General features: G+C 43.9%; 1 protein-coding gene across 2 annotated transcripts in view; it reads right to left on the bottom strand.

Annotated features, from left to right (window-relative positions):
- The window catches only part of DCAF4 (DDB1 and CUL4 associated factor 4), a 31,234-nt gene extending 14,688 nt beyond the window's left edge, over nt 1-16,546 (bottom strand). For both annotated transcript variants that reach the window (XM_052646444.1, XM_052646443.1), the window contains exons 1-2: nt 16,433-16,546; nt 1,962-2,058 (exon numbers count right to left, since the gene is read on the bottom strand). In XM_052646444.1, coding sequence (XP_052502404.1) covers nt 1,962-2,050 — 89 coding nt within the window. In that variant the 5' untranslated portion in view covers nt 2,051-2,058; nt 16,433-16,546. The remainder of the gene's footprint in view (nt 1-1,961; nt 2,059-16,432) is intronic.
- Between the last annotated feature and the right edge of the window lie 1,318 nt (nt 16,547-17,864).

Raw genomic sequence — 17,864 nt, 5'->3', positions numbered from 1 at the left:
GGTCACAGTACTTCCCCTTTTGCATCTCCTCCTTTGAGCATTTTCTGAGGTCTTTTGGAATTTTCCGGATGAAAATGAGAACAGAACTCTTGGCCAATAAGAATTTTACCAGCTGGGCTCATCTGTCAGCTCAAGAGGAGCTACAAGGCCAGGTGAATTCCAGTCTTTACTGGTGAATTCCAGTCTTTACTGGATTCAGCAGTACAAAGAATTTACATTTTACTTGGCTACCCATGCCTACAGTTGGAGAAACTGAGGTTCGGGCACAGAGGTGATTTCCTCAACAACACTGGGACAGAGCCATGGTTTAAAGACTCATTCTGCAAAGCTACAAGCAGCTCCTGTGGCAACTATAGGCTGAAGGATATAATTACAGAACAAAAGACCTAACTTTAGAATTCTGATAAAGTCCAAAATTATGAACTTCCCCTGCCCTCTATAGCACTGAAAGGAATACAAACTGCAAAAAAAGCTTAAAAAAATAAATTGAATAACTTTCTTTTTGCCTATAAATACTAACTATGTACAGTTTCAGAGAATATTACTTCTTCTCCCTTTTTATGGCCCGGAGCTTCCCAAGGCAGTTCATCTGTTATCAGCAGCAAGAGAGAGAGGGATTAAGTGTCATGACAGATGTCCACATTTCTAGTCCAAGGACTACTGTTCCCTTCCTTCCACGTGGAGTGCAGAGGATTGTTGTCCTGCGTGTTTCCACGTGACTCTGCCAGGCTGAGTCAAGGTACTCTTCTTACACAGACCATATTCTAGTGCATGTTGTGCTCTTGGGGGAAGGCCTGGGGCCCATGGTTCTCCTTATACAACGTATCAACACTGGGTACTATCCTGATCTTTCTACAACATGGGTAAAGTTTGGGATTTCAGCTCAGAGTCCCTATTAGCTTGAACCAGGTGAGGCCTGCCCACACGGAAGGCCTGCTCAGAGCCAGGCATCCTCATGGGGCTTTACATACACTACTGTGAACCTCTCAAGAGAAGCACTGTATAAGAAGAGTGACTCAGGGTGATCAAGTAGCTTGCCCGATTTCACACGGGAAAAACGCAGAGTGTCAAACCCAGATCTCCTAATTCTAAAGCCCTTGTTCCTTCCACAAAAATTTGATGCCTTTTTAAAACTTAAATTTTAGTTTTTTATTCTTTGAGTTAATCTATTCTAGAGAAGCATACTGGCATTCGACAGCTTCTGATTCTATAATTAGAAATTTGACCATTTTAAAAGGAGATCTGGAGAGTTGGAAGGGTTCTGAAATTGGCATATAGGTCTCCTTAGGTGAGGAATGGGCTGTAGAGACCTCCTAGGGCCAGAAGTCAGGTCAGCAGCCCTGAACTGTGAGGAGGTATCCTCTCCTGGGGTGGGGTGGGGTGAATCATGTCCTGAGACTAGACTGTTTGTACTTCATTCATGCAGAAAACAAGTGTGGAAAATGTTTATTATAGGGATTCCACCTAAGTATATGCTGTTTTATTTTCTAAGCTGTGTGGTAGGTACATGATATTCACTGTATTATTCTTTATACTTTTCTGTGTTTATTAAATATTAGCTATTATATATTACATAGCCTTAATTGGGATTTAGGCTGAGTTAATGAAATTAGGTTTCCAGAAAGCTATTTTCAAGGCTGAAAAAAAAAAAAGAGAGAAGAAAAAGGCCCCCAAAATGGAGAAACAGCTCCTCAGTTACACCAGACAATGTTTACTCTAAGCCTGTGGCTAGGGCTCTGGCCCCAAGTCATGGTCACACGGAAGAGAAAGATGCGTGTGGCCATCTCCTCACTACTCCAAGTGTGGCAGGTGGGCTGGTGCACAGCAGAGACACCCCGTGGAGGCGTGAGAGACGTGCAGACTAGCCAGCCCCACCTCAGATGCCGCATTTGGTCGAGACCCTTAGGGAGTCCCATGCGGGTGAGGGTGCTGGCGATGCGAGGCAGACACACAGCACTTGCCTCTCGTTAGAACCGTGCCGCCGGAACCACGCGCGGTGTCGCTGGCCCCTTCTCCTGTGTCTTCTACTCTGCCAGCTGCTTTTGTGCATTTCAGCTCCTAAAAGATAGAAAGTAGACACAAAAAGAAATTAACATGCAAACCCACGTGTGCACATCTTGCTCTTCTGTTTGCTTTTTTTCCTTTTTTTTCTTTTTCTTTTTTTCTTTTCTGTTTGCTTTTGACAGTTAAGTTCCTTCACGAACAGAACTAGGCAAAAGGATGGCCCCAACCTGAGTTATCATGAAAGCCGCCACCAAGCCTTACCTAGAGAAGGACTGCCATGAGGTGGACACATGGATAAAAATCCCAGCGTGCCCGCAGCCACTCTCTGCAGCCCTCTTACCTCACAACAGACACCTGGCCTGCCAACCCGCCAACCTCCACTCCCCGGGTCACTGTGTGACGTGGGGACTCTCACAATTACTTTTCGACTGAGGTCTGAGCCTGCCATGAGAACCTTCTTCGGCTAGTCTTCTTTTCCTTACCAGATTAACGCTAGAGCTATGTAATAATTATTCTTTCAATCCACACACATCCCTGATTCATACAGAACAGTAGTGAACACTTTCTCTTCCTCAGTATTGAGCAGGAAAAACTGTGAACAAATTACATGGGGCCAGTGCCTGTGACATCTCGACGTGCTTTACAGACTGTTTCAGCTTCCTGAAGTACACTAACTGTTAAAGGCAGGGGTGTGCATCTGCATTTGTTGAAATGATGACACTGATGTTGCCATAACTATTTCAAGTGGCTTTTTCAAATCTTACCTTGTATAGCCTGAATTCATCACTTCGTTGTCAAAATGTCACAAGTTTTAACACTGGGAATCACACTAGGAATTCTTAAGAGACTGAACTATAGTATGGAGGCCGGTTGCTGCCAAGATTCATGCTTTCCCAACAGCCGGTTGGGATTCCTTCCCCACTCACTGGAGACACCATGACATCCGACTGAATGTACTTTATAAATATATTTAAATGCCATGATAAAAATTGGAAAAATATTTCTAGGGCTGAAATACAACCAAAGAACAGATCAGAAAATCTACTTGCCTTGGTACAGGAGACAGGAATCCAGACCATCCCCAAGAAAAAGAAATGCAAAGAAGCAAAATGGCTGTCTGAGGAGGCCTTACAAATAGCTGTGAAAAGAAGAGAAGTGAAAAGCAAAGGAGAAAAGGAAAGACATACCCATTTGAATGCAGAGTTCCAAAGAAGAGTAAGGAGAAATAAGAAAGCCTTCCTCAGCGATCAATGCAAAGAAATAGAGGAAAACAACAGAATGGGAAAGACTAGAGATCTCTTCAAGAAAATTAGAGACACCAAGGGAACATTTCATGCAAAGATGGGGTCAATAAAGAAGCAGAAGATATTAAGAAGATGTGGGAAGAATACACAGAAGAACTGTACAAAACAGATCTTCATGACCCAGATAATCACTATGGTGTGATCATTCACCTAGAGCCAGACATCCTGGAATGTGAAGTCAAGTGGGCCTTAACAAGTATCACTACGAACAAAGCTAGCGGAGGTGATGGAATTCCAGTTGAGCTATTTCAAATCCTAAAAGATGATGCTGTGAAAGTGCTGCACTCAATATGCCAGCAAATTTGGAAAACCCAGCAGTGACCACAGGACTGGAAAAGGTCAGTTTTCATTCCAATCCCAAAGAAAGGCAATGCCAAAAAATGTTCAAACTACTGCACAATTGCACTCATCTCACACGCTAGTAAAGTAATGCTCAAAATTCTCCAAGCCAGGCTTCAGCAATATGTGAACCGTGAACTTCCAAATGTTCAAGCTGGTTTCAGAAAAGACAGAGGAACCAGAGATCAAATTGCCAACATCTGTTGGATCATGGAAAAAGCAAGAGAGTTCCAGAAAAACATCTATTTCTGCTTTACTGACTATGCCAAAGTCTTTGACTGTGTGGATCACAAGAAACTGTGGAAAATTCTGAAAGAGATGGAAATACCAGACCACCTGACCTGCCTCTTGAGAAACCTGTATGCAGGTCAGGAAGCAACAGTTAGAACTGGACATGGAACAACAGACTGGTTCCGAATAGGAAAAGGAGTACATCAAGGCTGTCTATTGTCACCCTGCTTATTTAACTTACATGCAGAGTACATCATGAGAAACGCTGGGCTGGAAGAAGCACAAGCTGGAATCAAGATTGCTGGGAGAAATATCAATAACCTCAGATATGCAGATGATACCACCCTTATGGCAGAAAGTGAAGAAGAATTAAAAAGCCTCTTGATGAAGTGAAAGAGGAGAGTGAAAAAGTTGGCTTAAAGCTCAACATTCAGAAAACGAAGATCATGGCATCTGGTCCCATCACTTCATGGCAAATAGACGGGAAACAGTGGAAACAGTAGCTGACTTTATTTTTCTAGGCTCCAAAATCACTGCAGAAGGTGATTGCAGCCATGAAATTAAAAGACGTTTACTCCTTGGAAGGAAAGTTATGACCAACCTAGACAGTATATTTAAAAGCAGAGACATTACTTTGTCAACAAAGGTCCATCTAGTCAAGGCCATGGTTTTTCTAGTAGTTGTGTATGGATGTGAGAGTTGGGCTATAAAGAAAGCTGAGTGCTGAAGAATTGATGCTTTTGAACTGTGGTGCTGGAGAAGACTCTTGAGAGTCCCTTGGACTGCAAGGAGATCCAACCAGTCCATCCTAAAGGAGATCAGTCCTGGGTGTTCATTGGAAGGGCTGATGCTGAAGTTGAAACTCTAATATACTTTGGCCACCTGATGCGAAGAACTGACTCATCTGAAAAGACCTTGATGCTGGGAAAGATTGAGGGCAGGAGGAGAAGGGGACAACAGAGGATGAGATGGTTGGATGGCATCACCAACTCAATGCACATGGGTTTGGGTAGACTCCGGGAGTTGGTGATGGACAGGGAGGACTGGCGTGCTGCAGTTCATGGGATCACAAAGAGTCGGACATGACTGACAGACTGAACTGAACTGAACTTGCCTTTATTCCCCAACTTCTACTTTTGAGTAGGGAACGCCAGCCTGTTAGCATCAAACAGAGCACTGAAAGTCCAGACCTATGTTCCAGAATTCACTATCCAAAGACTCTGTGTCAACCTATGATTGTGAGTTGGGGTTAATTCGATACAAATGAACAAAAATTAAGTGAGTATCTTACTTAAACATTTCATGAATTCTGTAACGAAGTCCTTGATTTGCTTCCTTTCAAAGTCAGTCTGCTTCCCACAGAGTCACTGCACAATTTGGGTTAGTTTAACCAGCCACTCTCTAGTCCTGTGCCAGAAAGCATATGCACCACTAAAGCACCTCATCCAGCCACGCCCACTTGGAGCCATCATAAATGTTTCACTTTCATCCTCTGCCGGGACATCATAAACTGACCTTGTTTTATTTACTCCTAGTTTGGTTCACTGCTGACAATACGGAGCGTTATCACTCTCCTAAAATCCTTTCCACTTCCTTCTAGTCACCATTAGTACATAGCACAGCTCCCTACTTCACCCAGAAGACGGACGTTGCCAGCATGAATACCCCAACTTCTTTCTCATCCCCTGCACAAATGTCTGCCTTTACTAAGTCTTATCATCTTCTCTCCTGTCTAGGAGAAACACGTGTCCCTGTGCCTTTTCCAGGCCAACCCTCCTGACAGTTTCCTTCTCAAACTCTGCCAACATCTGTTCTCATATGTTTAATCAATTTCCCACTTTCCTTATCTCAGCTTATAAACACGCTCCGGCTTTTCATTTGTATGTGCTCCACCTCCAATCCAAAAGGAACAAAAGTGTTCTGGAAGCACAATCTGTTAAGTACACACCCTACTTTTTATTTTCCAATCATTCCTCAATGCAGTCAGGCCTCCTCTATCCTCACCCTTCTGCTAAAATGCTCTTACTGAGGTGTTAACTAATGATCACCTACCTGCCGATGTTAGTGGTCTCTCTTTAGTCCTGACTCTCACGACATGTGACACCACAAAGCTTCATGCTTCTCGAGGTTCCTGGAATAGCTTTCTCTTGGTTCTCCCCTGACTTGTCAAGTTCATCATTCTCTCATTTCTCTTGGCCCACCCACTCTGTGTTTCCCAACGTTCTATCCCAGATTCTCTTGATTCCATACTTCATACCATCCCACCTACAAACACAGTTTCACCTCTATCCTAGCATCCCTCTAGAGTAGGAGTCCCCAATCTCCAGGCCTCCAGACCGGTACCTCCTGTCAGATCAGCAGTGTCATTAGATAAGAAACAAAGAGCACATTAAACGAAACGTGCTTGAATCATCCTGAAACCATCCCCCCATGGAAAAACTGTCTTCCATGAAACTGGTCTCTGGTGCCAAAAAGCTTGGGGACCGCTGCTCCAGAGCATCTAGTTTGCATTAAAAGGCCACCTCCTGTCTACTTCTACATGCAGCAGATTCAACATGTTCCAAAGAGCTCATCATCTTTCTCTAGTTTCCTAGCCTGCTCTCTTACCTATCTGTTATTTCCCTTCTCTGAAATTCCACCAGTGCTTCACCCCATCCAAAAATATAATTTTATTAGTTTTCCTCAGTAACCACTTTAATGGCTCCTGAATTTAGATCAATTATCTTAAGCCTCAGACCAAAAAAGTTGTATTTATTTTAAAAAAAAGTTAAAAGATTACCATTATTGCCAACTCAATAAAAAGATAATGTTGAGTCAAAGGCTTCAGATCACCCAGCGGAGGCAGGCCACTGGCCCACCAGCAACCCTGTCCCCAGCAGAGCACTGCACAATCACAAGGACACAGGAAATAAAAAGGAAATGGCAGCTGCTGGTTTTGGCTGAAGACAGTACTTCTGAACTACCAACTCACACAAACACAGGTTCAGGCAATGCACCAGAGTCAGGGAGGCTGACAAGATCAAGCTGAAGTCATTTTTTAAAAAGTCGTAACAAACAGATGTTGACCAAACACGGAGAAGAATTAAGAGTGGGATGAAATGGTATCTTTCTGTACTTTTAAGAAGTCTATTTCAGGAGTGGGGAGTGTGTCTTCCCCAAAGGCAAACATAGTTAAATCTCAATAACCACTTTATGGACCAGGTTTGCACCTATCCCTCTGCATGGAACTCTATACTCTCACCTCCCACCATTAGATATGATGTGAATTCTTTAAGACAAAAATCCTGCTTTGTTCTTTTTGCTGTTCCTGGCACTCAGTAGTCGGCTCTTGGTAAATGTTCACTGAGCTAAAACCAACTGACCAACGACCGGCCAACCAACCAACCAGCCAACTCTGCAGCTATTTTAAATCCCAAGTAGCTTCCTTCTGCTCTGGGTATTTTCATTTGATATTCAACATACATTGCAAAGTGCCCACTCATGTCAGGCACCAGGCATGGAGGGGCAGGCAGAGATACATTGTGCTTCCCATTCTCAAGGGACTCGGTGCTTAGACGGAAGATGAATGCATGAACCGATTCCTGCAGTGCATCTTCAGGGTGATGACAGGTCTCTCCAGGTGCAGTAGGGGAGACGGCAGTGATGGCTTGGAGTGGAAGAGCCCGAGGGGAGAGTGAATTTGAACCTAGCGCATCAGGCAAGGTGGCAATGTGAGGAGTCTGTGAGCACTTTTTGGGGTGGCCAGAGGCTAAAGTACAAGGGGTTGGGAGACTGGGCTAGAGGCAAGCAGGGTTAGACACTGAGGTCCCTGGGTGCTGGGTGAGTACCATTAGACCTGTATTTTAGAAAGGGCATTTTAGAGGCAGTGGTGGAGGGAATAAGTTGGAAGTTAAGGGTTGCTGCAGCAACTCAGGTTAGATGAACCCACCAACATGGAAGTGATAGTGATACCTGGGATAGAGAACCCTGAAGTTAGAAAGATGTAGAAGGTAAATTTCATGGGAGAGGTGGGCAGAGGGCAGCTGAAAACTGACAAGTGAATAACTGGTAGTGTTCTGACCTGAGAGTCCAAGAATAAAGAAGGAAGGGTGGTTTGGGGAACAAAGTCTGACTGTGAACAAGCCAATCTCAAGATCTGTTAAAATGGGCCTGGGAATCCAGAGGGGAAATGAGGTGAAAGATGTAGATTTGAAAGTCATCAGCACACGGTAACAGATTGAGACGAATGTGGCTCAAGCCAAATATACAGTGAGGATTAAAATTCAAAATTAGAGACAATTTTATTGGACAGTAACATGAAGTCAGCACAATCAGTTTTTAGATTGGTGTTTCTCTACCAAGGACAATTTCACCCACCAGGGGACATCTGGCAATTTCCAGGGACATTTTTGTTTGTCACAGCTTGGGGGTGGGGAGGGGTGGGCTGCTCTGGCATCTAGTGGGTAGAAGCCTGGGATGCTGCTAACCATCCCGTAGTACAGGACAGTCCCTTACAACAAATTATCCAGCTCCAAATAGTGCTGAGGTTTAGAAACCCTGCTCCAAAAGGAAGTGGTCAATAACAATTTTGTTGGGGATGAAATGCTGGCTCTCAGCTCCTTGGGAGCCACTCTGCCAAGCACAGACATTAAATAAGATGTGTTGTGGCAGGCTGAGCTTGGCTTTGCCTTTTAGAGCATCTTTCAAGCACTTAAAGGAATAAAGAATAATAATTTGTAAGAGACCATTATTCTAGAAAGATAATGTTAATCTCAAACAAATAAAGAAACATGACTTAACTTTTCGGAAAATGTCTGAGCAATACTTATCAAGTAATTTAAATGTACATGCCTTCTTCTGGGAATTGATCCTAAGAAAATAATCCAAAAGACTGTAAGAATTATATGCAAGACATTTACTACAACTTTCCAACTCACTTTATGAAGCTAGTAGTCCTCTGTTGCCAAAACCAGACAAAGACATCACAAGACAAGAAAACTACAGATCAACCTACTTTATAAACACAGACTCTTCCTCAACCATATGCTAGCAAACCAAATCTAGGTTCAACATTAAAAAAAAAAAAAAATCAGTGCAAGACACGATATTAACAGAATAAATGAGAAAAAACAAACAAAAACCCATGTGATTATCTCAACAGATGCAAAAAAACACTGGACAAAATCCAACGTCCTGCTGGACTTGCCTGGTGGTCCAGTGGTTAAGAACCTGCCTGACAAAGCAGGGGACATGGGTTTGATCCCTAGTCCAGGAAGATCCCACATGCTGTGGGGCAACTAAACCTGCGTACTGCAACTGCTGAAGCTTGTGTCCTCTGGGGTCTGGGCCACTGAAACGAGAAGTCTGCACACCACAACTAGAGAAAGCCTGGCCCACAGAAATGAAGATCCAGCGCAATCAAAAATAAATAAAATTGAAAAACAAAACAGTTCTTATCTTAAAAAAAAAACCCCAATATCCTGTCATGACAAAACTAGGCACTGAAGGTAACTTCCCCACCTTGAGAAAGGGCATGAACAACCCCCCCACAGCTAGCATCATAATGGGAAAAGACCACAAGCTTTTCTCCTAAGATCAGGAACAAGACAAGGATGTCTGTTCTTATCATTTCCATTTAACACTGTCCTGAAAGTTCTAGCCAGGAACAATTAGGCAAGAAAAAGAAATAAAAAGAATCCAAACAGGAAAGGAAGAAGCAAAACTATTTATATCTGTAGATGACATGATGTTATACATAAAGAAAATCCTAAAAAAAAAAAAAAAAAAAGAAAAGAAAATCCTAAAGAATTCACATAAACACATATGCACAAAAACTACTGGAGCTAAGAAATGAGTTAAGCAAGACTGAAGGATGCAAAATCACTGTACTTCTATACATGAGCGGTGAATAATCTGAAAATGAATACAAATCCATTTACAATAAGCATCAAAAAGAATAAAGTACTTAGCGATAAATTTAATGAGTGCACAACTCCATACATTGAAACTACAAGACACTGTTGAAAGAAATTAAGTGAAAGTGAAGCTGCTCAGTCGTGTCCGACTCTTCGCAGTTGCTCAGTCGTGTCCAACTCTTCGCGACCCCGTGGACTATATCCTACCAGGCTCCTCTGTCCATGAAATTTTCCAGGCAAAAATGAAATGAATACAAATCCATTTACGATAGCATCAAAAAGAATAAAGTACTTAGCGATAAATTTAACAAGTGCACAACTCCATGCATTGAAACTACAAGACATTGTTGAAAGAAATTAACGAGGACCTAAATGAATGAGAAGACAAACCATGTCATGGATTGGAAGACTTAAGATGGTCTACAAACTGATGTACAGATTTAACATACCGCTATCAAAATTCCAATTGCCATCTTTGGAGAAGTTACTAAGTTGATCCTGAAATTCATATGGAAATGTAAGGGACACAGAAGAGTGAAAATAATCTTGAAAGAGAGCAAAGTGGAGGACTCACACTTTCCAATTTCAGTGCTACAGTAATCAAGACACCGGTACTGGCACAAGAACAGCGACATAAATCAATGGAGTAGAACTGAGAAAGAAAGAAATCTAGAAATAGATACATAAATCCATATATTTATGGATGTATAAATATGTATATCCATATGTTTATGGATGAAATAATATCCAGAAATAAATCCATATATTTATGCCTATTAATTTTTTAAAGAAAATTATTTATCTATTTCTTTGTAGCTGCGCTGGGTCTTTGCTGCTGAGCGTGGGCTTTCCTCTAGTTGCCTCAAGTGGGGGCTACTCTCTAGTTGCAGAGCGTGGGTTTCTCACTGTGGTGGCTTCTCTTGTTGCAGACCACAGGCTGTAGGGCACACGGACTTTAGGAGCTGTGGCTCATGGACTCAGTAGCTGTGGCACCCATGCTTAGCTGCCCCACAGCATGTGGAATCCTCCTGGACTAGGGATTGAACCCACGTACCCCACACTGGCAGGTAGATTCCCAACTATTGGACCACCACGGAAGTCCTGACAATTGATTTCTGACGAAGGGGCCAAGACCATACGGGGGTGGGAGCGGTGGCAGATAAAAGAAAAACCTTTCAACTGCCCAGAGCTCTGGATATTCACCTGCAGAAGAATGAATCTGATTCCTATTTCACATCACATATAAAATTAACTTGAATGGGTCTAAGCTCTTGATCTATAAAACTTTTGGAAGAAAACAAAGGTATAAACCATCATGAACTTTGAACAAGCAACACTTTCTTAAGTATGACGCCCAAAGCACAAGGAAAAATAGCTTAACTAGACTTCATCGAAAGTAAAAACTTTTGTGCTAAGAACACTATCAAGAAAGTGAAAAGACAACCCACAGAATGGGAGAAGGTATTTTTAAATCATGTATTTGATAAGGATCTAGTATCCAGAATATATATACAACTCAATAAGAAAAAAATAACTCAATTAAAAATAAGGAAAAAAATCTGAAGATGATTCTTCAAACATATACCACTTAGAAATGTGGTAAACAGCCTCTTAGAACATGAAAAGATGCTCAGCATCATGAGTCATTGTGCTGTGTGATTAGTCACTCAGTCAAGTAAGACTCTGCGATCCCATAGGACTGTAGCCCGCCAGGAGCCTCTGTCCATGGGGATTCTCCAGGCAAGAATACTGGAGTGGGATGCCATGCCCTCTTCCAGGGGATCTTCCCAACCCAGGGATCGAACCCAGGTCTCCTGCATTGCAGGCAGATTCTTTACCAGCTGAGCCAGTGTCCGACTCTTTGCAACCCCATGGACTGTAGCCCACCAGCCTCCTTGGTCCATGGGATTTTCCAGGCATGAATACTGAAGTGGGCTGCCATTCCCTTCTCCAGGGGATCTTCCTGACCCAGGGATCGAACCCAGGCCTCCTGCATTGTAAGAAGATGCTTTACTGTCTGAGCTACCAGGGAAGCCCCCTCATTAGTCATTACGTAGATGCAGATCAAAACTACAGTAAGATACCACTTTCTCTCTCTCAGGATGGCTATAAAAAAAGAAAAAGAAAAGTACTGGTGAAGATGTGAAGAAACTTCTGGTGGGAATGTGAAACACTGCAGTCACTATGGAAAATAGTTTGGCAATTCCTCAAAAGATTCCATACAGAGTTACCATATGACTTAACAAAATCCAGCAGAAATGAAAATATACGGCCATATAAAGATCTGGACAGTAATGTTCATAGCAGTATTATTCATAATTGCCCCAAAGTATAAATAATAAAAGTTTCTATCAACTGATGAATCAGTAAAAAATGTAGCACATCCATACAACAGACTGTTATTCAGGCATAAAAAAATATACTATTGACGGAAGCTACATCATGGATGAACCTTGAAAATACTATGCTAAGTGAAAGAAGTGGGACACAAAAAGCTACATACTGTGTGATTTATTTGACGTATATGAAATCTTCAAAATAGGCACAGAGAGGCAGAAAGAGAGAAGTGGTTTTTCAGGGGCTGAAGGAGGAGGGGTACAGAGAATGGGGAGCATCAAGGCCCAGGTCCTCTTTTTTTTTTTTAAAGCTTCCTGAAAGCCTATTTTTCTGTTATGAATAACTGCTTTTTCCAGTTATCCCCAGATGAGTTGATAAAGTCTCTGATTAAACTGTTGTATGCTTCCAAGAATAAGAGTAACTATTACATCTTTTTATTATCTAGGTGGTAGCTTTGGAAAATTTTTATTGAATTTTAAATGATTTATGATGTTCCATGTGTTCTTGTTTATGTTTTCTTAGGCAACATTCCATCAAATTACTAGCACCATAAATAATACTTGAGTATGACAGCAGTTAAAAAATGTTTTAAATTGATTTACAATGTGTTAATTTCTGAACAGAAAAGTGATTTAGTTATACACACACAAACACACATTCTTTTTTAAAGTATTCATTTCCAATACGGTTTATCACAGGATATTGAACACAGTTCTCTGTTCGGTGCAGAAGGACCGTGTTTATCCATCCATTCTACATGTAATAGCTCACATCTGAGAGACTTAACCTCCCACTCCACCCCTCCAACCCGCCTCCCCCTTAGCAATCACAAGCCTGTTCTCTATGAGCATGACAGCAGTTTTACTTGTTTTAAAGTCAGAATCAAACTGAATAGGACTTTAAACTAAAATTTATGCATTGTGCATTTGTGAAACATGGATATACTGGTATCATATTTCCTTTATTCTACTTGATTATACACTTGTTGAAAGGTAAATTTACAGATCAAATGATGGAACTTAATGATTCAGTGAAAGTTTTTTTTTTTCCTCTTTTATAAAAAGAAAACTTGTCTTTTTAGTTAAAGCTTCATGGAACAGAACTTATATTTAATCAGAATGACTAGACAGGATCCTTTTGGGAAGTCAATCTAAAAGAAGCTAACAGGAATTGGTAGAACTTTTGGTTTTTGATATTTACTTACCACAGTACTCCCAACCAGGCACAGTGCATTAATATGAAATACTTTGAAGCCCATAATTAAAAAAAAAAAAAAGTGTCAGAGTTATACAAAAAGACCATATATCACTGGGTAGGAAGTTGACTAGGTAGGCAGTGAAATGACTGGGTGTGTAATATTTTTTAAAACCTTCATTTTGGGTCAGCATAAATAATCCTTTAATTTTCCCCCTACTTTCAGCAGCATTCCATTTTGATGTTTAGCAGAGCAAACCAGAATAAAGTTCTATTAATTCAGCAATCCTGAAATCTGAGTCATATTAAGATAAAAATGAAAATGAGATGTGTACCAAGGAAAGTTATTTCCTTCTTCTGTAATAACTAATTCATCTTCTTATTGATCCTTAGTCCACAGGTGGACACTTGTCCTGTTCCAGATAGACAGTAAGCTGAGCAATCTCTGAAAAGGACTCTGTGAATGTACCCTTACAATATATGTGAGATGGATAATCGGGTGAATACCTAGAGCTTCTGAAACACCTCAGAGCTTCTCATCAATCTTTTGTATATTTTGGTAGACAGCAGTGTATACCTCTGAAGCTTTGCTGAGAAAAAGCATTTCAGTAATGATAAATTCTGAAAATACAGTCTTCATTTCCTTTACTTTCTGCTTTTCAGAACTGCCAATCATTTCCTCCAGATGAGGGCTGTACAGCATCCACTGTAGGTCTTTATAACTGGGTTCATTAGGAAATAACACGTCCAGTGGGAGTGGGCTGATATATCCTTTCTACTTCAGGTAGCTGTTTGGCAACTCCATTTCTTGATGATCATGTCACTGTGAGGCCATCGCGTTTCCTTTATGCACTCACTGCTGCGGCGTGCAGACAATCCTGAAGGTTGGCACACGCTTCAGCAGTTTTTCGGCACCCCCCTTCAAAGCTGGGGTCTTTTGTGAGGCTCTCATGTGGGCAAGTTGGCTCTGACTCGCAGCCTGGCAGTTTACTGCACATGCGCGCCAAAGATTCGCACAGCTCACCAAACTGCTCCTGGTTTGAGCTGCGCAGTTTCCGGTACCGCTTCCTTCCTCTTCCCCTAGACACCATTCCAGGCCAGGCGGCCAAATCCTGAAGGTGCAGCCGGGAAAAGGCCGGGCCTGGGAATCTCAGACCTAACCAGGAAGCCTCTCTCCTGGCCTCTGTGCAAGGTGGGCCCAGTCCTGCCAAAATTCAGCACGGGGCCGAGGCTCACTGCCCCGTCCTACGCAGCATGTGACTCGCAGCGGCGTCCTTGAGGAGTGAAGAAAATATCCTGGAATAAGATGGTCACAGGGCTTCCCAGGCGGCGCCAGTGGTAAATAACCCATCTGCGAATGCAGGAGTCGTAAGAGATCCAAGAGACGCGGGCTTGATCCTTGGTTCTGGGAGATCCCCTGGAGAAGGGCATGGGAACGCACTCCAGGATGCTTACCTGGAGAATCCCATGGGCAGCAGAGCCTGGTGGGCTAGAGTCTACAGGGTCGTACGGAGTCAGACACCGTTTAGCGACTAACGCAGCACGCACACACACAAGATGGTCAGACGAACTTGGAAATATTGTACAAAACCTGCTGAACGGTGCACTGTAAAAAGGCAAATTATATCCAAGTGAAAGTCGCTCAGTCGCGTCCGACTCTTTGCGACCCCATGGACTATACAGACCACAGAATTCTCCAGGTCAGAATACTGGAGTAGGTGGAAGTGAAAGTGAAGTTGCTCAGTCCTGTCCGACTCTTTGCGACCCCATGGACTATAGCTTACCAGGCTCCTCCGTCCATGGGATTTTCCAGGCAAGATTACTGGAGTGGGTTGCCACTGCCTTCCCATTTTCCAGGAGATCTTCCCAACCCAGGGATCGAATCCAGGTCTCGCGCATTGCAGGTGGCTTCTTTACCAGCTGAGCCACCAGGGAAGCCCAAACAAACAAAAATTTTCCTGCTACAAAAGTACTATGACGTTTATAAATGAGACATATCCTAAATATCCAGCGACAGATGAGTTAAGATTATAGAGGTTACTGGACTGCAGCGAGGGAAACACTACCGCCACTGGCTTGAAAAGCCCCACATAAAAATCACCTCTGCAAGGGGCTTGTCATACTTACCCTGCGTAGTATTTAAAACCACCTCACAAAAGAACAAAATCAAGGCTCTGAAGGCTAAATATGGTACCCAGAAAGACACAATGGGGTGGGGGTGGGGGTTGGGGAAGGGATTCTACTCCGGCTGGTCTGCCTCAGGACACCACCTCAACTGCGATCTCCACAATTATTTAAAACTAGAGTTTGGGGTTTTGTAATTTAGTTTCCTCCTGGAAGCTGTGGCCTCAGTTTTCTTTCTTTAGAGCTGTTGGATTCAGAGGACAAGGTCTGTGGACCACCCCATGTCCGTCCAGGGGAAAGGGGTGGGGGTAGTCATGGTTTCTAAGGTCAGCTTGGACACCGCGAGTGCTAGCTTCATCGCTAAGGCACCTCGGTGCGGAGGTTAACTTCGAGAAGTGTAGGTTCATCCCGTGGGCCCACCGCTTGCTAGTGACCTCGGGTAAATGACAATTTCACTAGGGCTCGTTCTGCGTCCGACAGAGGTACTGCCGCCGACCTCATGGGGTTAGTGTGCAGAAAGCTTCGATAATGCTTATAAAGCAGTTGGTAGTGCCTAGCACTGTAGGTGCTTGCCTTAACTGCTATGCTGACCTGTCTGAAAGCCAACCACAATCTGAACTTCCAGGTAAAACCGCCACCAAGAGCCCGCAGTCCAGCCACTGGCAGCTATTGGGTGGCACCTTGACATCACAATTTAGAAAGAACGCTCCATCAGGGCAGACACGGAGCGGCGAAACTCACGGCCTTCCTCTCCCATCTCTATGGCTGTAAATCGAACAGGACGAGCGAGCTCCACGCGCCCACAGACTCCACTTAACCAGAGTTCGCCCGCCCAGCCCCCTACCCACGCCGGGGTCAGGCCGGCGTTCCATGTGTTCGGCTCCTCCTCCCCGCCCCTTTTCTCGGGCCTTGCCCCCCACCTCCTATCTCACCCCGAACTCTATCAGAGGAGCAGCAGCGGCCTCCGAACCGACGCCAAAAGTACTCCAGTCAGCGCAGACTTACTCGATCAGAGGATTTTTTTCCGGCTCTCCCTCGGGCCCAGGGTCCACAGGTGCCGGGGGCGAAGCGTGGAAGACCCGGAAAGACCAAAGGCTAGCGTCTGCCACTTAGTTGCGTCCACTCTCGCGTTGTCGCAGCGGATAGGGAGATGGCGGCCGCCCCTCCTTTCTCATTGGACGCGTCTTTTGAAGGGCTGTGCCAATAAGGGTGGATCTTAGGGAGGGGGCGGGGTTGGGGTCTCGGCTCCGCCCAGGCCTGGCGAAAATGCAGCGAATCGGCGGCTGTTTTCTTTGGGCTCCGCCCTTTAGGGCGGAGTCATGGGCTCTTGGGGGCGGGGCCAATTATGTTTGGGGCGGAGACAGGCGCGCTTTGGGGTTGGGCTGGGCTGGGCTGGGCTTGGCCGGGCCTGGCTGGGCCGGAGGCGAGTTGAAAGTCGGCGAACGCCGTGTCTATCTCTTTCCAAGCAGTGGCTACCCCACCTAGCATCGGGTATTTTCTGTGTCCAACCTGGTTAATCCAGCCCAAGAAAGTCCTTTCGCTGCTTGGAACCCCCTCCTTTAAATTTACGGAGGAGGAAAGAGTGTGTAGTGGAAAGGGCAAAGGAGGCTCTGAGATGAGAGGAAAAAGGAACCGGTGGCGAACTGATGGTGACGTGTTTGGTTGTGTCCTCTGGTAGCTGAGACTGCTGACCGTAGGTCTGCGTGGCTCCAAGCTGCAGGAGAGCGTGCTCTCAGCTTCAGTCTGGGAGCTTCCGCTGTAGATCAAGTTCTAGTTCCCTCTTGCTGTGTGACCTTGGGGAAGTCTCTTCCCTTTCTGTGCCTTGATTTCTTCTGCTGAAACAAGAAAGTAGATCTAACGTTCTGATGTTCTCTCTAGTGGAGAGTTTGTTTATACAATGAATATTTCCAGTGTGGTCTCTGTGCTGTACCTGCTCCAGGTGGAAAATGGAATCCTGTGTACGGCCCTTGACCAGAAGTGGCAGTTGGTTTTTGTTCTCAAATTTGGTTTATCTTTATTGTAATTGAAATATAGTTGATTTACAATATTGTGTTTCTGGGGTACAGCAAAGTGATTCAATTTTGTGTATAGATATATTTCTTTTCCATTATGGTTTGTTTTGTGATATTGTCTACAGTTCCTGTGCTATACAGTTAAGACCTTGTTGTTTATTCACTATATATATTCTGTAAACTGCAACCTCCCACTCCATGCCTCCCTCACTCCCCTTCCCGTTGGCAACTAACTACAGGTATGTTCTCTATGTACAAGTGACAGTTTTGTGAGGAGCTGCTGCTGCTAAGTCGCTTCAGTCGTGTCCAACCCTGTGTGACCCCATAGACGGCAGCCCACCAGGCTCCGCCATCCCTGGGATTCTCCAGGCTGGGTTCAAATGGACCAGGCTTGGTTGTTGGCACGAGCAGACCTGGCACACCAT

This window comes from Budorcas taxicolor, chromosome 10 (assembly GCF_023091745.1).
Source record: "Budorcas taxicolor isolate Tak-1 chromosome 10, Takin1.1, whole genome shotgun sequence".
Classification (NCBI taxonomy): Eukaryota; Metazoa; Chordata; class Mammalia; order Artiodactyla; family Bovidae; genus Budorcas; species Budorcas taxicolor.
Note: the sequence above shows the minus strand (reverse complement) of the source record. Positions and strands in the feature narration are given on the sequence as shown.